Source organism: Anopheles funestus, chromosome 2RL (assembly GCF_943734845.2).
Source record: "Anopheles funestus chromosome 2RL, idAnoFuneDA-416_04, whole genome shotgun sequence".
Classification (NCBI taxonomy): domain Eukaryota; kingdom Metazoa; phylum Arthropoda; class Insecta; order Diptera; family Culicidae; genus Anopheles; species Anopheles funestus.
The window spans coordinates 48730097-48750176 of record NC_064598.1 but is presented as its reverse complement, the minus strand read 5'-3'; the positions used below and the strand labels follow the sequence as shown (position 1 = coordinate 48750176).

The window sequence follows — 20080 nt, the reverse complement described above, 5'->3', positions numbered from 1 at the left end:
AGAAGCAAAAAAAAAAGCTCACAAGAAGAAAATAAAAGAACAAAATCAATCTAATGGGATTCCGCTGCATTAAGCAATTTGATCGAAATAAAAGCTACCTTCACTCTACTATGTCCCATCTATCCGAGCTTTCGTTCGTCTCATTAGCATAATCGAGTAGTCCAAATAGATCATTTTCGGTTTCATCATTTTCATGTGCCTTTCCTTCGGTGTTCGGAACTGGATCGTAAATGGTTTCCGTTGTCCCATCGATCCTTACCGAGCAGGAAGATGGATTTCGATGGAACGATGCACGAAATAGAATGGAAGAGTTGTTGCACACAGACAGCAAACGAAAAAAAAGAATACGAAGGAAATATCAAGCACAGTATCATCTTTCGTCACGACCATAACCCTTCGAAACGTCACATGAAACCGATTAGAATGTAAAGCAGCTGCAAGAAGCATCCGCTCAAAGCACTTTTACTTAATCGAATTTCCAAATCGTTTGCAGCATGGTTTGCCTACCTTCATGCATTTTTGTTCTTTTTTTATTCGACAAGAAACGTGTATTCACCACTCGCAGTGAATCATCCACGATGGAGTTGCATCCATCATCATGCTCGTCGGCTGTCTGGCACTGTAGCGGATTCTGGATTAGAGTGTGTTTTTTTTGTACTTGTTAGTTGCAGCTAGCTCCACAAGACATTTTCACCCGGTTAGCATTTCAAGCAGATGGGTTCTTTAGTTTTCTTGCCATAGGAAAAAAAAATACGCAAAGGTAAAATAAAGCTGCTGAAAAAGTTTCGACCGATAGCAAACTCAGATCAGGTGTTTGCAAAAAGCATCGATGCTCAAACACCGCAGCATCAGCTTTTTTTCTACGAGAAAGAAGTTTTTTTTTGCTGTAAAAAAATGTAGCAAAAGAAAAAAGGCAAACCTAGCTAAAGATAGTTTGAGCAAGTGTCAGGCACCTTCGTAGTGAAAACAGAGTGGGAAAGAGTTTCCGATTAGCATAAACCATCAGCCAGCTCATTTGTCAACAGATGACATTCAATAAACTTTGCCGACGGATAGGTGGTAAGAAAACTGTAAATTTTGACTTCAGCAGTTCCGTGGTATATTGAGTGGGAACATAATAAATTGTTTCTAAAGTTTGCTTTACATTTATTTCTAACATTTATTGTAGTCTAAAATGTTAGAGTAAAGCAAAATCTAATCAGTAAAGCATCATTATTTTTCACAATCTTCTCATCGAGGTAACAAACGAGCGCTGGATCGATCTGCAGGAAACGTTAACATCAATCTTTGAAGACGATCGTGAACCGTCAACCCATGAACAGTTACCATTTCGTGTTTGATTTTGTTGAAATGCTTACTACGCAAAGCAGTGACAGACAATCACTCAAGTAATAGACGCTGCTTTGGAAACGAATATTTGACCGATATATCGATGCATCAGGGTGAACGGAACTTGACAAGCGTTACCACGCTACGGGAGCGTGTTGATTTTCTATTCAATGAAGTGGCGAAGTATTGCTAGAAGCGAGTTGGAGTATTTTTTTTTTCATCTCCACACTTTTCTCTACCACTCTTTGTTTATCATCAGTAGAAAACTACCAGTTTCGCTAGTTGAGAAAAATACGGTGTACAGGATGCAGTCGATCGCATCGTTGCGATGAAGGCTACTGAAGACTGTGAAGGTCGGTTAATTTACGTTCCATTCACCAGTGACTGATTACGGGAAGGTTGACTGATGTACAGCCAGCTCGTCCTAGACCGAAACCGAAACAAGTGTTGAACGATGCCATTTCACCATTTCAGATGCTTCGATGATGATGGTGACGGTGATGAAGGTGATTGAGAAATGGTTGTAAAATGAGAAGAAACCAAGTTAGAATAAAAACACATCGGGCGTACGGAAAGATCAATCTCTTGTACATGATTGTACCTTTGGATGGACAATGTTTTTCTTCAGTATTTCTGCAGCGCCATGTAAGTTGACCGGGTGATGTTGACGTTTATCATTTGGTGGAGCTTGTTCACTATGTGAGGACACATAATAGATTGTTTGAATGTATGTAAGTAGTTAATGATTTCTAGATATATAAGTTTTCAAATCTATTCTTACTGAAGTACCTGATACGTTTTTGTTTTGAAACGTTTTGATCTTTGTCAATGTATCACTGAATTCCACAAAACGAAATTATTGAGTAGAGTGTTATCCTCAGGATAACTTTTTTCTAATTATTGATTGCCTTTGTTCAGCTTCCCAAATTATAAAAAAAACTAGTTTTCTTGCCACGATTAGTTTGCTTATACCTTACCAGATCACGATGAACACATGCATATTATTCTGCCAATGACGTGAGGTTGAGATGTGGTCATTGCTAACAGAAATGTGTACAGCTATGTTCCGTTAGCTTTATTTTATTTATTGAATAAAGCATAGTATATTCACTAAACATGGAAAATATTTCAAAATTAATCACTGGTTCATGAATACGTAAAATATTACCATCAAGCGTTTCAGGCCTTATTTATTAATGGTTGGTTCATGAACATATTTGAAGAGCTAAATTAGATTTTTATATTTTTTGTAGTTTTTTATTCGTCTTATGTGATACTACACCCCCAGGAGAGGTCTTTCCTTGCCAATTCATGTGTACGAGGGTACAGTCCGGATGAGATTTGATCCCCAGTCGTGTTGTGTATAGAGCCGCCTATATTTACACCACCAGTTCGGCACATTTTTTGTAATTTTTTTTTATTCAGATAGAACGGCCTGGCCGTATTGATTTTTTTTTGTTATTGATACTATTGAATATAATAGATATGTAAAAGTCATGCTTTTACTGGAGTAGAATTGAGTGAAAAAAAAAATAATAATGTGACTAGAAGCAGTCAAAGTTATAATTCTTGATGTTCTAGTTTTAATACAATATACAATTATAGTTGTATTATCACTATGTCCTCATAGCTCATAGTACACAACTAGGGACTATAAACAAACAGCGAACTACAGCACAACTGGCAGAACGATTGCGTTGAGACGTCAACGCAAACCGTATAGCGAATCACTCTCTTTGTACCCAACCGCAAACTGGAACACATCTAAGTAATAAAGTGCATTATACGTAACACGTAATTATACGTTTTAATATATGTATATATACGATATATTTTCAATAGTTGTTACAGTTTAAGTTATATATTTCTTCGTAAAAATATTCTTATACTTTTAGCGTTTACCAATAGTTTTGTGAACTTTAGTTTAGTTTTTCGAATATATACCGCCAATGGGAGAAACTTTCTTCTACAACTAGGACACATTACGGTACCGTTGTTTGATTTCCTTAAAAAAAATCGACAATCTCACCCAACACCGGTGCCGTTGAACGTCATCGTTTGCGTCAGCTTCTCCGTACATCCATCACCCGGGCACCTTTCCGAAAACATTCAGAACTCAGCCAGCAAAAGGAGCGCAGGTTCGCATAAAACTTTTTTTGGTCCTCACTTCCCTGTACAGAACCGTGCTGCATTAGAACTTGAGTTACTAAAATTTATTATTCAATCATCGCATGTTCACTGCTCGTATCGTTCGCCCCCAACCGATGGACCGATTCCATCTTCTTGCCGGCCCATCGATAAAACTAACGTTACCGCCTGGTGCTTCAGTTTGTCTCTCAATATTTCGTACAGTTTTTAGCACATACCAATCATGCACAAAAAAGTGGTAGCATGAAAAGGAAATAATAGACTACCGGCAAGAGAAATAAAATGATCCGAACAAAATGAGTTGAAGAGAAGAAAAAAAAACCAGTCCACCTAGATGGGCAAATCACAAATCTGACAAGTTCTTGCCGGGTGGGTTGTCGTGTCAAGCGCGTTCAAGTAGAGAGTCACCGACTTCGAAAACTGAAACCATTCCTTGGACCAAATGCTTCAAATGCACGAAGCACCGTCTCGGAATTCGCCAAATCGATAGCAATAATACGAGAAATGATACTTTCAAGTGGTTCTCGAGCAACTTCTTCCTCCGAGTGGGCGCACAAACGGTAGGATAGGCAAAAAACTTACGAAACTAGCATGAAACTAAAGCGGAAACCGTGGTAAGAGGCAGGCAGGCTTTAGAAATTGAAAGACTGCTGCCATTGCTTCGCAACCGTTTGGTAAAAGTTTGGTTATCGACGGTTTCGAACAGAAACGCTCGCGCGACTAAGTTTCTACGATGCACGTGTATCACTTGCGCAACTCATCCGATGAAAAGACGATACACAGTTTCCCATCAACTCACATGGATTGATTTCATTCCGTTTGCCGCTCGTGTTGCAATTTTTATTGCTGTGAAATAATTGGGTTTTTTAAATTTCACCGCACGTTTCACCGAGCGTGAGAGTGTTCAAATATATCAGGAAATTGATTGAGAATTGAGGAAATGATTTATCGAGTATTGTATGAAGTTCATATCTGAAACTATCAACTGCGATTGAGGTTTGCATTAAATTAAATGGTATATTTTGATACATTTTTACACACAGAACCTGAACTATTTTCATCATTAATATAACACATAAATAAAAAAAATCATTTGGTTGATGAATATAGCAATAGTCACAAAAAAATGATATCGAGATTTATTTGAAACTTCGAGCGAATATAAATTTCACCAGCGAAATGCGTTTTTCCATCAGAATAGTAGAACCCAAAAAATAACTTAATCCGCCAAACAATAGCTTTCGTGTGCCCAAGTCTGTCTGATACTTTCACCTGAAAATTGAAATCCTTTTCCAGAAAAGCTTCAGACTGAAGCCTTTCGACATGGATTTGTTTCCACTGTGTTTTCCATTTATTTTCCCTTTGAATAAAGAAAGGTAGCGAATGGCAAACAAAATAAAGCCACAAAAGCTTATATACAGAGTGCATTGGATGAAAAAATATTATTCAACTTCGAAAAAAAAGCTTTGAGTTCCGCAATGGCACTGAGCCAAAGCGTTCGTTCGATTACCGGAAGGATTCTTTGTTGTCTTTCTTCATGCACCGAGCGTCATGGAAGCAAAATAAAGAGCAGAGCAGAATTCGTAAGTGGAAATAAATTTAAAGATTTTCCACAGGTTCAATGCACAACGAGCAGGTTCGATGCAACGATTGCAATTGATGCATCACACGTTGAAAGCAGGTATGTTTTTGTTCCGTCAATTGTTACCGAAAAAATATACAAATACACAAACACAAATAAGGCGGAATACGAACACAAAAAACATTAGCATTATAGAAAAATATTGATTAAAAAAAGTATTTTACACATTGAAGTTAAAGAACGACTTCAAAATACGCCATAATTTGACGATCATTCAGCTCAGATGGAGACGCCTGGTGGTTGATATTGTATGAGTAAAAGAGCAATGGAGACGCCTAGTACCTCACGCCTTATATGACAGCAAAGACACAAACTTTGTCAAATTTACAGACGAACATACCACATGTACATTAAACAACAGCTCCTACATTTGCATAAGCTTTAAGGTGGTACAGCCGCGTGCAATTGTCCAATAACACTTTTGTGCCGAGTGAAATTTTAAACATTTTCGTTTGTCATTAAAATTTATTATTTACGAGCCTGCTTTTTAATTCGCCATTCCGGTCACTGCTGCCGGCTTTGCTATACAATGTTTGCTCCTGCAAGCGGCAACTCACAGTTTTATGTTTTACCACCACACACAGTTGCAGTTGGAAATGTTGCAATAAGTAAAAAATAACAACAGACGGATGATTTTTTTTCTCCTTTTATTACTATTTGCTCGCTGCATAAAAACTGGTGTCCGGTGGAGTGCAATGGATGCAATGCGCTACAATCTGCTTCCCATATCAACACGATCGTGCTTGTTTTATCGTCATCGTGGCGTTTCCGACATGGAAATGTATAATCGAAAAAAAGGGAATAAATAAAAAACACTACATACATGTACATACGGAAAGAAAATGTACACCATTTGGAAAAGTGGCTATTTTACTCCCCCCCCCCCCCCTCATTCCACCTTTACCTGTGTCACACTAGCTATCACTCAACCCCTCCGTGACGGTTGGCACCTGCGTGAATTTCCGCTTTAAAACAGGCTGCAGTTTTGTTTGGCTTGTTTTCGTACTTCCCTTATCGGTTTTAAGCTCCGTTTTTTTCGCTCGTTTCGGTGCAGTACAGTTTACTCAATGCTCATGGTTGTCTGTGCAACTGATGCGTTCCTGTTGCATGTTCAATGTTTGTTCGTACTGTTGCGAAAGTTAACTGACCTCCGATTGCTGAGCTAAACGGAAGTTCCACTGAAACGAGCTGACACCTTCTTCATTCCTTTCCTCTACCAGGTCGTGCCAGTTAATGAATGTTTACTGTGTGACTGATGATGGGAAAGCCTGCTTTTATATGTGTTTGTGCATACGGGATAAGGTTTTTACTGCAACCTATCTAGACAAACATTACTGGGATCCCAAAAGCCAGAACGAAGCGTGCATAGAAAGCACCAAATGCATTCCCGGTATCATACTAGCTTCGTTTCGGCTGCAATAAAAAGCTGTACGATGGCTTAGGCCAAGGCCTCCATTATGCAACCGTAGGGACCGAAGGGAGTTTTGAATTGGGTGGTTTGGATAGAAGTTTGAAAATCGATCCAGAAACACGTACACTCTGGGACTGAATGCGAACAGACAAAAAGTGCATAACGACTTACTGCAGTAATAATAGTAATAATCTCCTCCCAATCATTCTACCTGGGGCAGTTGCGGTTGAGTAAGTTGGTTAAAAATTGACCTACTACACCCCTTGTGCCGATTACCTTTATGGTTTATGGTACAGAGGCAACTAGCATGCATTTCTAATGGAACTCATCCCACATGGGTTATATCCGTAGCTTTGCATAGTAATCAACTCATCAGCACAATAACGATACACATGATTGGACTCGGTCCGGATATGAGGTATTTCCAAATAAATTGGAAATGTTGTTTTTGATTCGCCTTTAACTCGGGTATATTCTTTTGGAAAATCGAGAAAAAGAGTAGTTTATACATTAGACCAAGGTTAATAAGTACTAAACAGGCTTAATTCAACCGATAGAAGATTTTGAAGCTTTTTCAGGCTGTTTTTTTTAATTAAAGCCTAATATAATAAAAATTGCTTGCAAATAGGAATATGCACGATACCTTCATTTTTTTTTATTTGTTTTGTTGTTTGAAGACAGAAATATATCCAGGTGTATACAAACAGAATGGCGAAATTTATCTGTAAGTTAAACCTTAGATGTTTTTCATTCCAAGTCTGTTTAAAAAGTTGCGCTTTGTAACAAAATATTTTTCAAACTACCTAATTTGACGACCTTAGCGCATTTTTTTTGCATTCTAGAAAAGTTTACAAACTGCTAATGAAGTTGGCTTCGAAACGATATTTTTTGTAATCACAATCACATCGTGGCAGGAGCCTTCATACTGAAATAAATAAATGAAATAAAACTCACATATGCCATGGATAAGGTAAAATACAACGAGGAAATTGATTTTTAAAATTGTATTCACTTTAATCCTATGAGGTTGACAATATGGCAAAAAGCCGTTAGTCTTAAAAAAATATTTTACTTTTACTGTACATTATCCTTAACCGTACATTAACTATTAACACTAGAACTACCAAGCGTTTTAAACGTTTTTCGTTCGTGTTTTTTTTTTCAATTTTTAAACAATTTCGAAGAGTTGCATTATATTTTATTGTTTATTGAAGATCGTACTATAGAATTTATATGGAAAACTCCTGTGTTTATATCATCAAAAAAAGATAATACTTTCATAAAAATTCTTAATGAAATCACTATCAATAGTACGAGCAACACGAGTAAGCAGAACAGCAGATTAAATGTTTTAAACAGAATCAAACACATCGTGCTGGTTACATATTTCATGTTTGATTTTCTTTTTCATAAAAAATCAGCAATTGTAAAAAATAAAAAAAACATTGTTTAGATTATTTTTCATAAATCATTTCACGTCAATTTGGAAAACAAGTTTTCACTGTAGAGGTTTAAGAAAACTCACATCGTTGAACACCATTACTGATACCATTCGCACCGACTCACGTTTCATATTGCAACAAAATTGCATCTGTTGCAAGGGAACCTACAATTTTCGATCATCACTATTCACCGTTCACCACTGCAACTTTCCCAAAAAACCCTCCAAAAACCAACTACATTGCACATTCGTTCCTAAATATCCACAAACAATCTGCACCCCAAAAACCTACCTTCTTGAGCATTTCCTCCAGGGACTCCATGTCGAGATTGCAGTAGAGATTGGTACTGTTGTTAAGCATCGGATTGGAGCAGTAGTAGTTTTTGGCCCGCACCAGCAGATGCTGATGGTGGCCCAGTTTCCGACCGGCGATCGGTGTACTGCGGGCAGAGGATGCCGCAACCGTGCCCGGTCCGGGCGTGGGTGAAAGGCGTTTGTGAGCGGGTGAGGCACCGGCCGAAGACGTCGTCCCGGTGCCGCCACTCAGATGCTCGATCAGGAAGTTATGGTAGCCGCCTTTCGGTGGAGGCGTTTCCAGCAGTAGCAGTATCGTGGCTAGGTCCATTGCATCAATCGTCGTGTGCGAAGGGCACGATTACGACAACGACCGGTTGCTGACGATGACGGTGGCGTAGATGGGACCGATAACGAGGTCGATACAGGCGAACGATTTGTTCGATCGGGCGCAAAGCTAGGCGGTTGCGGCAAATAAAAAGAAGCAAGCAGAAGCGTAGCAGCAATGCAAGCGGCAAACGGCATTAACGCGCACAGCAACGATGTGTTTTTTTTGTTGTTTTCTTGGGTAACACTGCTGGTAGCCTGGTGGCGAATGACAAGAAGGACCTCTCAACCCACTAGACAGCAGAAAGGAGGCCACATATCGCTTCACCAACACACTTTGACGTTGGGTTGATGATGTTTGTTTATTTTAAGAGAACTTTTCCTTTTTTTATACTTCCCACCCAACCGTGGGTGTAACAGGACGGACGGTTTTTTTTGTACTGGCAATAAGGATTCGCTTATCGATTACAACGCGTCGATGAGGTTAAAGAACGTATCGCCACCATGCTGCTGGCGTGATGCTGCTGAGCCCATGACGAGCTGGTACGTTCGCTCGAGTGTGGATGGTTTCGTTTGCTCATGCTGGTTTATTAGCGTACTTTACGTCTTATTTATCGGTTGCAGGATATTCCGCTGTTTTTTGTCACGCGTGTTGTCACTTGTCGTAATTTTAGGAACTAGCGCAAGAGAGCTTTGCCTTTTGTATCACTTTAAAACACACACACAAACACAATCGTATTCGTTTGATTGTATTCGGTAAATTTTTGTGCTTCAAAAAATCGCTTCGAAAAATATAGCAACCTTCGGACGATTTGGTTGAACTGTTTATTTCCTCCAAAACACTTCTTTTTGCGGAATAGAGAACTTTAAAAAGCGTTCAAATTGTTGTTTCAAAAGTTGAAGCAAATTATACAAATAGAAACAGAGAGAAGCAAAAAGAAAATATATTATTTTGCACGTCTCACACTATAACACGAACGTAATTCTTGATTTATTTTGGCCCAAAATTGCTCATTCACATTTTTCTTCACTTTTTGCGAGCTCTTTACACTTTACTGATCGAAATGCAAACCACAATTTAACTATTTTTTTCACTTGTTAAAATGAAGCTGATCGTTGTTTTGAAAATAAATAATTTTTTGCTTCATTTACACATTTATAAAACTTTTCTCATGTTAGTTACAATCGCACAATAACACACTGTAACATTGCCCGTTGGATTTGTGTTCGCAGCGCGCAAAATGAATCGAATCGGGAACGCGAATTTAAGAACTGTTTCGCATCAAAGAAAATTACGGTCTGGTACGGTCGACGGTTAACCCATCACTAAAATCCTTTGGACGTTTGGATGGATGAAAGACAAATTCCTTAACGTCACGGTGTACGGACCAATTTACTGAGAGTAGTACACACACACACACATAAAGGGAGAGAATATGAGTCCGCTCGTTGTCCTTATGGGAAATTGGGAAAACCGTACCTTTTACTAAAGTAAAGAGAGTGGAGAGCAACAAAAGTGTCCTTGTGCGCTCGTACCGGTCTCGGAGAGATGGTAAACAAAGGTAACTCACGCTCTTTGCCTCTGTCACAGCGCACAAAGAAAAATCACTCTCAGCTCAAACGGTAAATGGTGAGAATGAAAATATTTCTTCCACAATACAACGGTGTTGGAAAGGAAATTTATCCTGTCATGAATTTCCCTATTTTCATTCGTTTGTGCGGCACTCATTTTCCGCCCGATGAGAATTTTTGGGAGTGAAATCTCTTTCGTGCACGTCGAACCCAGCGAAAAGGGCGGCGGTTTGTCAAGCAGAAAAGTCGAAAGTCTGTTTACGGATGGAAAGTCCTAGATGGAAAAAGAACTTCTTTAAAGGACTGCTGATTGTTTTTTCGAATTTTAATAATTACATTATAATTTGCACGTTTTTGCGAAAGTCTTCCTATTATGATAACTGTTATCATTTTTATAATAAAGAAGAAAACCAAATAAAAAAAAAAGTTTTTGTGAATGTATTCTGCAAGACGTTTCTAAAATAATTTGAACCATTTGGGAACATTCCTTACCATTCCCACACAAGGCAACCCATTCAGTCGAAGCTCACCAAAAGCACCCAAAAGAAGATCCCGATGCGCATCGACCGGTCACGGGCAATAGGTCACGTCAGGGCCGTCCTGCAACGACGACGACCACGAGACAACGATGGCAAAGAGACGACCCGCCCGTTCGTTACGCTTCTATTGGCCATTTTTTGATTGGCTCGTTGTTTCTCGTTTCCTTCCGGCGGCATGGACCCGGTTGCATCACAAGCATAAAATATGAGCCAACCCACTCTCTCCAGGCTCCACCATATCCCTGTACCTGTGACGAGTTGTTCGATTTCGTTTCCGTGTCGCAATCCGCACTCGTAAGGTGGCTGGTTGACGTGAAGCAAAAAAAGGGTAGAAAATCGATTTTTTCCTTCAAACGTTGATATTAAAGTGGAACTGTCGATCGACTACAAAAAGGAAACAGAGATGGATGAAGGGGGGACTTACGAGGGTAAGGTGAGCACAAGGAAACTGACGGTCGTTTTCGGTCGTAAAAATGATCTGATGAGTAGATGGATTTTTGGGTGAGTTGATTACATTGGGACGAGTTTGTGAAGGGTCTGTCAAGAAAGGATAATGCCTCATAATGGGTCGAAGGGGCCCATTCGAAGGAAAACCGTTACTGATGCTGTTTTGTTGATAAGTTCGTTTGTATTATTTTACACTTTTTTAATTATAAAAATAAATAAACATCTTTTGAGTAAAATCATTGAAGTTGAAAAGTTCACAATACGGAAATGTAAATTAAAACCCGCAATAAAAAACGCATGCCCCTTGAAAAAACAAACGATTTTTATGATGATTTTGTGTGTGTTTTATCATCCCAAGGGAAATTTCACAAAGACTGTTTCATCGATGCCATACTGCTTTAAGTAACCGGCACTCGAACGAACATTGACCATTTGTTGCAAACAGCAAGACGATCCGCTTGAAGTAGCTGCCAACATTGTAGAGTGCTCATTCAAGGAAGAAAATAAAAGCCATAAAATTGGTCTCGCTTTCATTAACCTCAAAAGTAAGCATGAAGGATGGCGAACGCGCTGGAATGGGAAGAAACCCATCCCAGAAAAGCAGCAGAATAACATTTAACGATTGCTTTTCCCAAAAGCTTTCTGATACTGGATTTTTTGTTGTTGTTGCTTCCATTCACCTAAAATGGGTCAAATATTTGATCGAAATAGAGGTAAGGCATAACAACAAAACACGCGCATCGTACACGGTGTGCTATTTTTCACACTTTTCCCCCGAGGACACAGGGAATGGGTAAGGTATTTTAGCTGAAAGGGTAGTTCAATAGCGATAGCCACAAAGTCCATTTGCCACAGTGGACTGGACTGGACATCATCATCGTGCGTTTTGGGGGGTGAATAATACACAACCCGAGAAATGTCTTTCATAATTTAAAGCCATCGCATGCTTTTACACGCTATCCGCACAGCGAAAAGCGTGTCTAAATGTAGTAAAATTTTGTTAGTAAAAAAAAAAGCCAACAGCCCTACGTATCCCGATTATTCCCGGAGTAGGAAACAGGTACGTCTACCAGGTATGAGATATTTGATGCCCGTTACCGGAAAAAAGGAAAGCTCCATAAATTGTTAAGCCTTCGTGTTAGCTTAACCTTTTCCTTCTTTTTTTTTTAATAAAGCTGTGGGGTTTTCCTCCCCTTATTTACAACACCCCAAAATAATAATTGAACCTTCTGGTGCACTCATTCGACGCCATTGTTTGCATAAAATGACAATTTTATTGTGATGATTGATAGCTTTATGATAAAAGGTGATTTTTTTTGCTGAACAACCTTATGTCCTTCCCATTTATGATGCTAAATCTGTGGTAAATAATGAAATGTCCCAAATAAAAATAAAACTAACAACAATCATCTGAAATTGACCAATGGAGCTTGGTGAGTAAGGGGAGAACTTATTTCCCAAAAATGGTTGTTCCTTTCACCTTGCGAGAAATGCTGGAGACAAACAGCCTTTCCTTATGCCCATCCATCAAAGCTCTAATGTAGCGTGAACGGGGTTTGGCGCAACACGAGGTTTTATATTTATGCCCACTTTCAGGAATTGTTTTTATTATTTATTTGATGTCCTTTATCCGATTTAGTGTAGCGCGTGGTCGTTGTGGGTTGATCTATAGACGACGATCGTGTTCGTAAGCGTTATGCTGCTTGTTCGAGATGAATAGAAGAGGTAAGCTTATCTTAATCGTATCTTTTTTTGTTTGTGTGTGTGCTATGAATTGTATTATTGTACTGACTTCTTACGTAAGCACCTGTTCCACAAGAACCATTTATAGGTATAAGATGCATATTTTCATTTTGCATGTGTTTCTCTTTTTTTAATTTTTTAGCTTTAAAGGTGACACATTTCCCAGAGGAAATTGTGTTAGGAATGAAACTATTCAGGTCCGCTAAAAGAAAAGGTGAGAAATCTCACCACCAAAAACCAATCTCACCGATAAGGAGAGAACGTGCGGTATCGTCCAAAAGCACTCGCGGCCCTACATTCCATCGACTGTCGCTGACGAATGCTCGTTTTTCATGCTTTTGCTGATCGTTAAATTTATTTTATAGCCAATTCGGGCAAGTCGTTTCTGTTTTTTTTCTCCCTCAAACCCCGCCTGCAAAACCTGAACGTACGAACGTACCTTCCTGCCAGTGACGTCCTTTTGTTGATACCCGATTTTATGGTTTTTTGGCCCGTAGCTGTTGCTGTGCCGTTGTGGTTTCATCGTGCTCGAGCAGAAATCTCAATTCCATCTTTTTCCCACCCCCGACGGATTTTTGTTGGGTGCTTTCCCATACCAATTGTTCCTTCATAGTAAATTTGCTAGTGAAAAAAAGTTCAACAGAAGAGCAGAAGACTCTTCTTTCTCGACGATGTGTGTAGGTACGAATGTGTACGGAACTATCTTTAACCCCGAGGCAACTTTGCCGCTACCGAGCGCCACTAACAGTATGAAGAATTGCTTTGGCTCGCGAAATAAAAATCATATCGACACATACCGGGTCACGCTGATCCGGTGTCACTTGACGAGGACTTAATCTAGCAAAAACTTTTTGTGTGTGAGTGTGTGTGCCAGAATCACATGTGTGAGACTGTTTGAGATGCTTCAGCACTGGTTTTATGACACAGCGGTCCAATTTATTTTGTTACGCTTTTTTTTGGAAAGAATGTTTAAATTTGCACACAAAATAGCAGTTTGGGCGTATGTGTGATTTGTGTTGGAAAGCCACCGACGGTGTTGTCGATGCTCCGGACAGGGATTGGAGAGTGGCCTGACACATGAACTCATAAAACACGAATCAAATCACACTTCACTGAGCTAATTGGAGTCATTTGTGTATGTAATTTTGTTGCACGTTCTTTCGATGCGTCTAAACTATATTGTTGAGAATCGTCAGGTGAAATCAACTAACTGTGAATCAAAAAATAGTTTTTAAAGTATAGAGAGTAGCTTTGAATTATATCCTAGAACTAAGGAAAAAAAATAGAAATTAGTTCTACCTTTTTTTTCAATAATTATTATCCAAACATATCGGGCTATGATTTCATCAAAAATCATAACTCTGAGCATATTGCTTTACGACAAAACAAACTTCGAGAAGGATTTAAGTGTTTTCGAGTAACTAAACATCTCAATTAAGACTAGAAACAACAAACAATTTCGAGAATCTGGGCTTCGAAGCTGTTGGAAACCTACTGTTGAAAGCCGATTTGAAATAAACAATTATGGACAAACAACAATTATTGTGTAAACTTAATATAAAAACACCTAAATCCATTTTCCGTACTTCCATCCAATAGAGAGATGTTTGACAATAATGAAACAAGAACTGAAGAAACAAGGAAACAGTACCTAAGAACATTGGACGAATTTTCTGTCCGAAACAGTTACTGAAGCAGCTTCGCGCTGATAAAATTCTAAGGCCATTCCGACTATTTCGGCTTATTTCTCATTTCTTTACTTATTTTCCTCACTTATTCCGTACTTGCTATAGGAGCACGGTCTGGATGGGCTTTGATACCCTGTTCTGTTGGGTGGAAAAGGCGGCTTCTATCACATACAAAACCGGGCCCTAACCCCAACAATACTCTGGAAATTAGGTTAATTAAAAAAAATCAAGTATCGCCGACAGGTGCACTCTGTACTTCAAAATACAAGTACTAATTTAATCAAAATTCTTTCACAATTAACGATGCTTTCAATACATTATCTTTTTCTTTTTCGAGTATCTTACAACAGCAATTAAGTACGAAATGAGAGCTCTCAACTCTTAAATAATGGTGGTACGTGTTTTATCATTTTGAACCTATCGAACCATACAAAGTGGTAATGAAATTAAGTGCACACCTTGTCTTCACACAGCCGACTTTTCCAAAAGTAACAAAAGTCTTCTAATAACTCTTGGTGGCCCAGCTTTTAGTGGTGGTACATCGCGAGAACGTTACCCGTCGCACATATTGTCCCTTCCACCATTCTTTTCGCTCATTAAATTTTTCAAACCCCCTTTATAAGAGGAAAAGTCGGAAAAGTCGTATGCGCTTCTGGAACGATATCCTTCGTAATATTCGCATCGTCTCGCTGACGGCAACGTAAGTATGATGAATGGCTGTCATCGTGCGTTAGCCGGAAATGATGCCCTAAGAAGGACACCCGTACTCCACATCTTTGCCACTACTGGACCGGAAATTAGTAACATTAGTACTGGGGAGGTTTGCACAAGCCAACGAGAGCGTGTTGAGCGTGAAAGCATGGCTCGATGCACTTTTAACGATGCAACGATGCGTGCTGCGAGAATACAGCTTGACATCGAACAGGTCTATCGCTAGAATCTCCCTCAAAGGGACCCATGGTGAGTGAAGTAACCGTCACAAACAAGCTCGATTGAAAAGCCGTGTTGATTTAAGATGCCGTTGAAAACTTGATGGGCCGTGAACTTGATAACGTTCTAGTGTTTTGAATGCGAAAGGAGATGCGATGTGTTCTGGAGGACGTTTTCATTGGGGTTTGAATTAGGAATATGATAGCTAAAATTAAATTATTCGTTATTCAATAAGACCGTACAATTATGATTAACAGTAAAAAAATAATTAAAACATAATTAAAACATGATACATTTTATCGAGTTTATAAAAACCTAATGCTTTTTAATAAAAATGTATCTTCTTTTTGGAACATTAATTAACAAAATAAAACATTCTATTGATAAAAATTGAAAAAAAATAAGATAATAAATAGGAAATATATTCCATAGCTACCACCTTTCAATAATCATCTCGATGATGCGATGTTCCTTCAACCGCCATCAGATAAAGTACCGTGTATTACGATACCGTTTTAATGAAAATTTAATCAATTGCGACTCGTTCTCTTAAACACCGACCTCTCTTTCGCACACCGTTATCCAGAAATGGTTTTCTTTCTTCCATTCCTCAAACTGCGGCTATCATTGAAAGCGTCAGCTTTATCGCTTGACAACAACCGGGCGAGATGTGCACAATGGTGGAAAATCGCTAACGAACAAATCGGCCACGAGACTGTCAACTCCTCCTGCTTGACATATGTATAGGACAGGGCCAAACACCCGTAACAAACGAGCGGCGCAGTTTCTACCCTCGCGAAACACTCATCATTGTCACTTTGGTGCAACATCAAAACGAATTTCCAGCAGAATTGTTGCGCACAATGTTAATTATGATAAATTATGAAACCGCACCGAACTAGACACGGCCGGTGCACGGTTTGTGCTCGTGTTGCGTACAGTTGAATCACTATTGTCAGGACGCTAACATTCCATCGAAACACGATGTGAAGCGATGGTTTTGAAATGCAATAGAGCATCGGTCGTTCTACATCCAATGCCCTTTTCGCTTTGGCAAATGAATTTTCGTTGATTGGAACGTCGGCAAATCCGTACCGGTACGGACACTGCGAAGGTGAGTGAACATTCCGTACTCTCTAATGAAATATTCTCGTAAATTATTCACATTTTAGTGCACTCATGTACATGCGGATGGTACGAATAACGCATGCAGCTGTGCATGCCGGCAATGGACATGTATATAAATTTTTATTAATCCAACAGACATGACCTTAGATCTGCTCAGTATGCTAAAAATGCTTTTAAGATAAATTAAATTCATGAAAAACCAAACCGATGGGAGCAGATTGGAAGTTTCCCAGCGTACGAAAAGCGATTGGAAATGAACCATCTGTCAACGCTGGACTGGAACGTATCACACAAAAAGACAGCAAATACCGATAAGGATGTCCACGCATCGTACGATTGCAAACCACAACGAGTGTCGTTTATTGAACACGAAACTATTTCCTATATTAACCAACGTTATTAGCCTTGTCCGTGGCGTTTGAATGAAATTGAATTTCGTTCTTTTCTCCTTTGAGTGCCAGCTCTCATGACCGATGATAAGCGCAAAGAGTAGAGAATGTATAAAGCTTTCCACCCGGTAGTATGGTTGGAAGTATTCTGTTATGAAAAAAAAACCGATTTCAGGACCATTTTTTTATTTGTCTCAAGTTTCATATTTTTACTCCATTCATGGGTATCTATCAATGTTACCGCGCACTCCGCAGCCAATTCGCAAGGATGTACGAGTTTCAGATATCCACATAAAAAACATGATCCTTTCAAACTATTGAAAGGATCGAAAGCCGTCCAATAAGTGGAACCAATTCCTCACCCTTTACACACGTGATCCCGGCGGGGTTTCTCAAATAAAGCACTCCTTTGCGATTTATTAATGTACTTCTCAGTGAGCTGTGGCAAACGACTGTCAGCTAAAAAGGACTCATCTTTATAAGCCCATTTGTTAGTTTTTTTATTGTATGTCGTATGATTTCCCAACGATACGGCAGAAAGCTATTCATATTGTCACCAAATAGACCAATATATCTTTTGACATTTTCTGGACATATTTTGATACACTTTCACGTGAATTATTGTTCCCCATTGTTGTATGATTAGTGATTGAAATACAATACTTCGGAATTTCACTTGTTTTAAAGCAATTTGATAATTGAAAATAAGGTTTTATCGGAAAAAGATTTAAGATGTAGACAAACCTTGAGCTGACCGAGCAAAATTCCTTGAGAAGGAAAATAATTGGTTTACTACAACTGGTTTACTACTACAAAATAAAATTATTGAAAAGATATATGTTTAATTTTGTTTTATATGATGTTTAAAATAGTGGCATTAACCTTATTATCAGGTCTATTATGTTCAGGTGGCATTGTCTCCTTGTGCTGTTTGTTATAAGAAAAAAATACTAACGATTTTAACAATTTTTACTACAAAAAACCGGTTATATTATTGAATATTGCACTGTTATCATCATTCACAAGCAAACAGAGAGAATTTAGTAGATAATATACCCTTTACAGCTATCCACAGATGAGTTGTTTGAGTTCCTCAATTTACATCAAAACATAATCCTTTAACGGATCGATTGAGCCATTCAAAAGAAAACGAAGATGTGATGTAAATCCTTTTCCACTCAACCATAGGCATTTTCGGAAAGTTTTCCCTTGAGTCTGGAGTGATCTTATCCTTTTGATGTTTGCTTCTTTTCCTACCCTAAGCAAATCTATCAATCGTTGAACTTTCATTTTGATAAGGTTTTTAAAACTCTCTTTTATTCGTTTGGAACTACTTTCTACTCTTCTTCATGTTAAATCATAGGCGTAAAGAACCCAACCAAAAACTCGTTGTGTAATACAATGAAGTAAAAAAAGAAGAAAAAAAGATAACCGCTTACAAAGATTGAGTGTTGTATAAACATTGCACAAACATCAATGGAGGAAAAAATGTTTTCAAATTCATACAAGTAGATGATTGCAATTTAAATCTACCGCAAATCTGCCATCTACAGCTGGATGCAATTTCCTTGATTTAAATGCAGTATCGCATCCAATTTTATGTTACTGCTTATAAAACGAAATTAACCGCACCTGTGTACCAGGAGTGCCGCATCATAAACATTGTCATCAGTGACGCTCGTCTCACGACTCACAATGACCTACATTTGTAGCACGTTTTTTTTCTCCCTGTACATTACTGTATCTTTTAAATCGTCTTCCATTCCACATATTCCAGATAATATTCTTTGCCTATTTCTCATGAATTCGTTTTTTCCCCGCAGTTGTTTCTTCAAGCGAAATTGAAACATAAATGCATTTTAACGTTTTAGCTTTAGAGTATCATTTCTTTGCCCTTGCGCTACGATGAGGGAAAAGAAAACGAACTTTAAGCTGTCCCGGTAGGGTGAGATTTTCTCATCGAAATCATGCCATCCACCCAGTGGCAAGTCGAACCAAATTCGGTTGTAATGTCCACTGGGAAGATAAGAATAGCTGCAGTCATCAGATCAGCGCGAAGAGCGGATAATGCTCCGTAGAGGGAAGGCATATTGCTGGCGCGGTGATTCTTACGCTTCCTAAATGTCCTAGATTCATCCCGACCCACCCCAAGAGAGGTTGAAGCTAACTTTACTGCCATCAAGACGCTTACTTCATGGGAACGTTTCCAGCATTGCTGTCGGGCAGTAACGCGAACAGGCTAAACCACATCAGTACCATCATCTAGCCAGTCCTTTAGGAAGCAAAATGTAGGATAAGACACTAAACGAGATCATCCAAAGGTAACGGAAGAACCACACGGTCGGGTGCCTACCTCCGGACAATCACCCGCATGAATGTAGTGCATGGTGTGGGAAAGTTTTCCACCTGCCTGGTTGCTGTATGAAAATCGTTCAGTCAGCCTTTCTACTGCATGTTCCGGTCCGGTGTTGGTACTCTTCCTCTAACTCAACAGAAAAAAATGGACATTTTTCCATCGGTTAGTTGAAGGAAAACATGCAACCTTTCCCGGTGTGGTAGTAATTCCGTAAAAGGAAGGAAAAAACCTAACCTTGTTTGGATTGAAGCGAATTTCAGTGATAAAAGAAAAGTGCATGAACCATCTTCAACCTCAGTAAGGCAGGAAAGCGAAAAGATTACATACACACACACACACGCACAGCATCCACGGTCTGTGGAGTCGAAAGAAAATAGATAATTTATGAAACGATGCAAACCCCGGCCCGAAGAACGAGAAAATCTTCAACACACAACTCAAAGAGAAGGAAATGAGGTTTCACTAACATTAAAGAGTGCATACATTACTGCACTTTACGATCTGCAACTTATCTCAAAGCCATCCACCAGCTTCCAAGGGAAGGGATGTAGTAACATTTACCTTCTTCTTCTATTTTTTACAACCCTTCTTGTGTAACCATGAACGGGTGGATGTGGAAAGTGAACTGAAGTAGGGAAAAACGAAAGAGAGAGAGAGAGAGAGAAAATACCAATGATCGTCAGGCAGATGAGGATA

The 20080-nt window shown here is 39.0% G+C and overlaps 1 protein-coding gene across 9 annotated transcripts in view; it reads right to left on the bottom strand.

Moving 5' to 3' along the window:
- LOC125760876 (uncharacterized protein CG43867) overlaps positions 1–20080 on the bottom strand; it is a 192115-nt gene that overhangs the window by 90428 nt on the left and 81607 nt on the right. The window contains exon 1 of one of the 9 annotated variants that reach the window (XM_049421431.1): positions 8264–10781. The exons of the other annotated variants lie outside the window; for them this stretch is intronic. Coding sequence (XP_049277388.1) covers positions 8264–8596 — 333 coding nt within the window. The 5' untranslated portion in view covers positions 8597–10781. Of the gene's footprint in view, positions 1–8263; positions 10782–20080 lie in introns of those variants that run through there. 9 annotated transcript variants of the gene reach the window in all.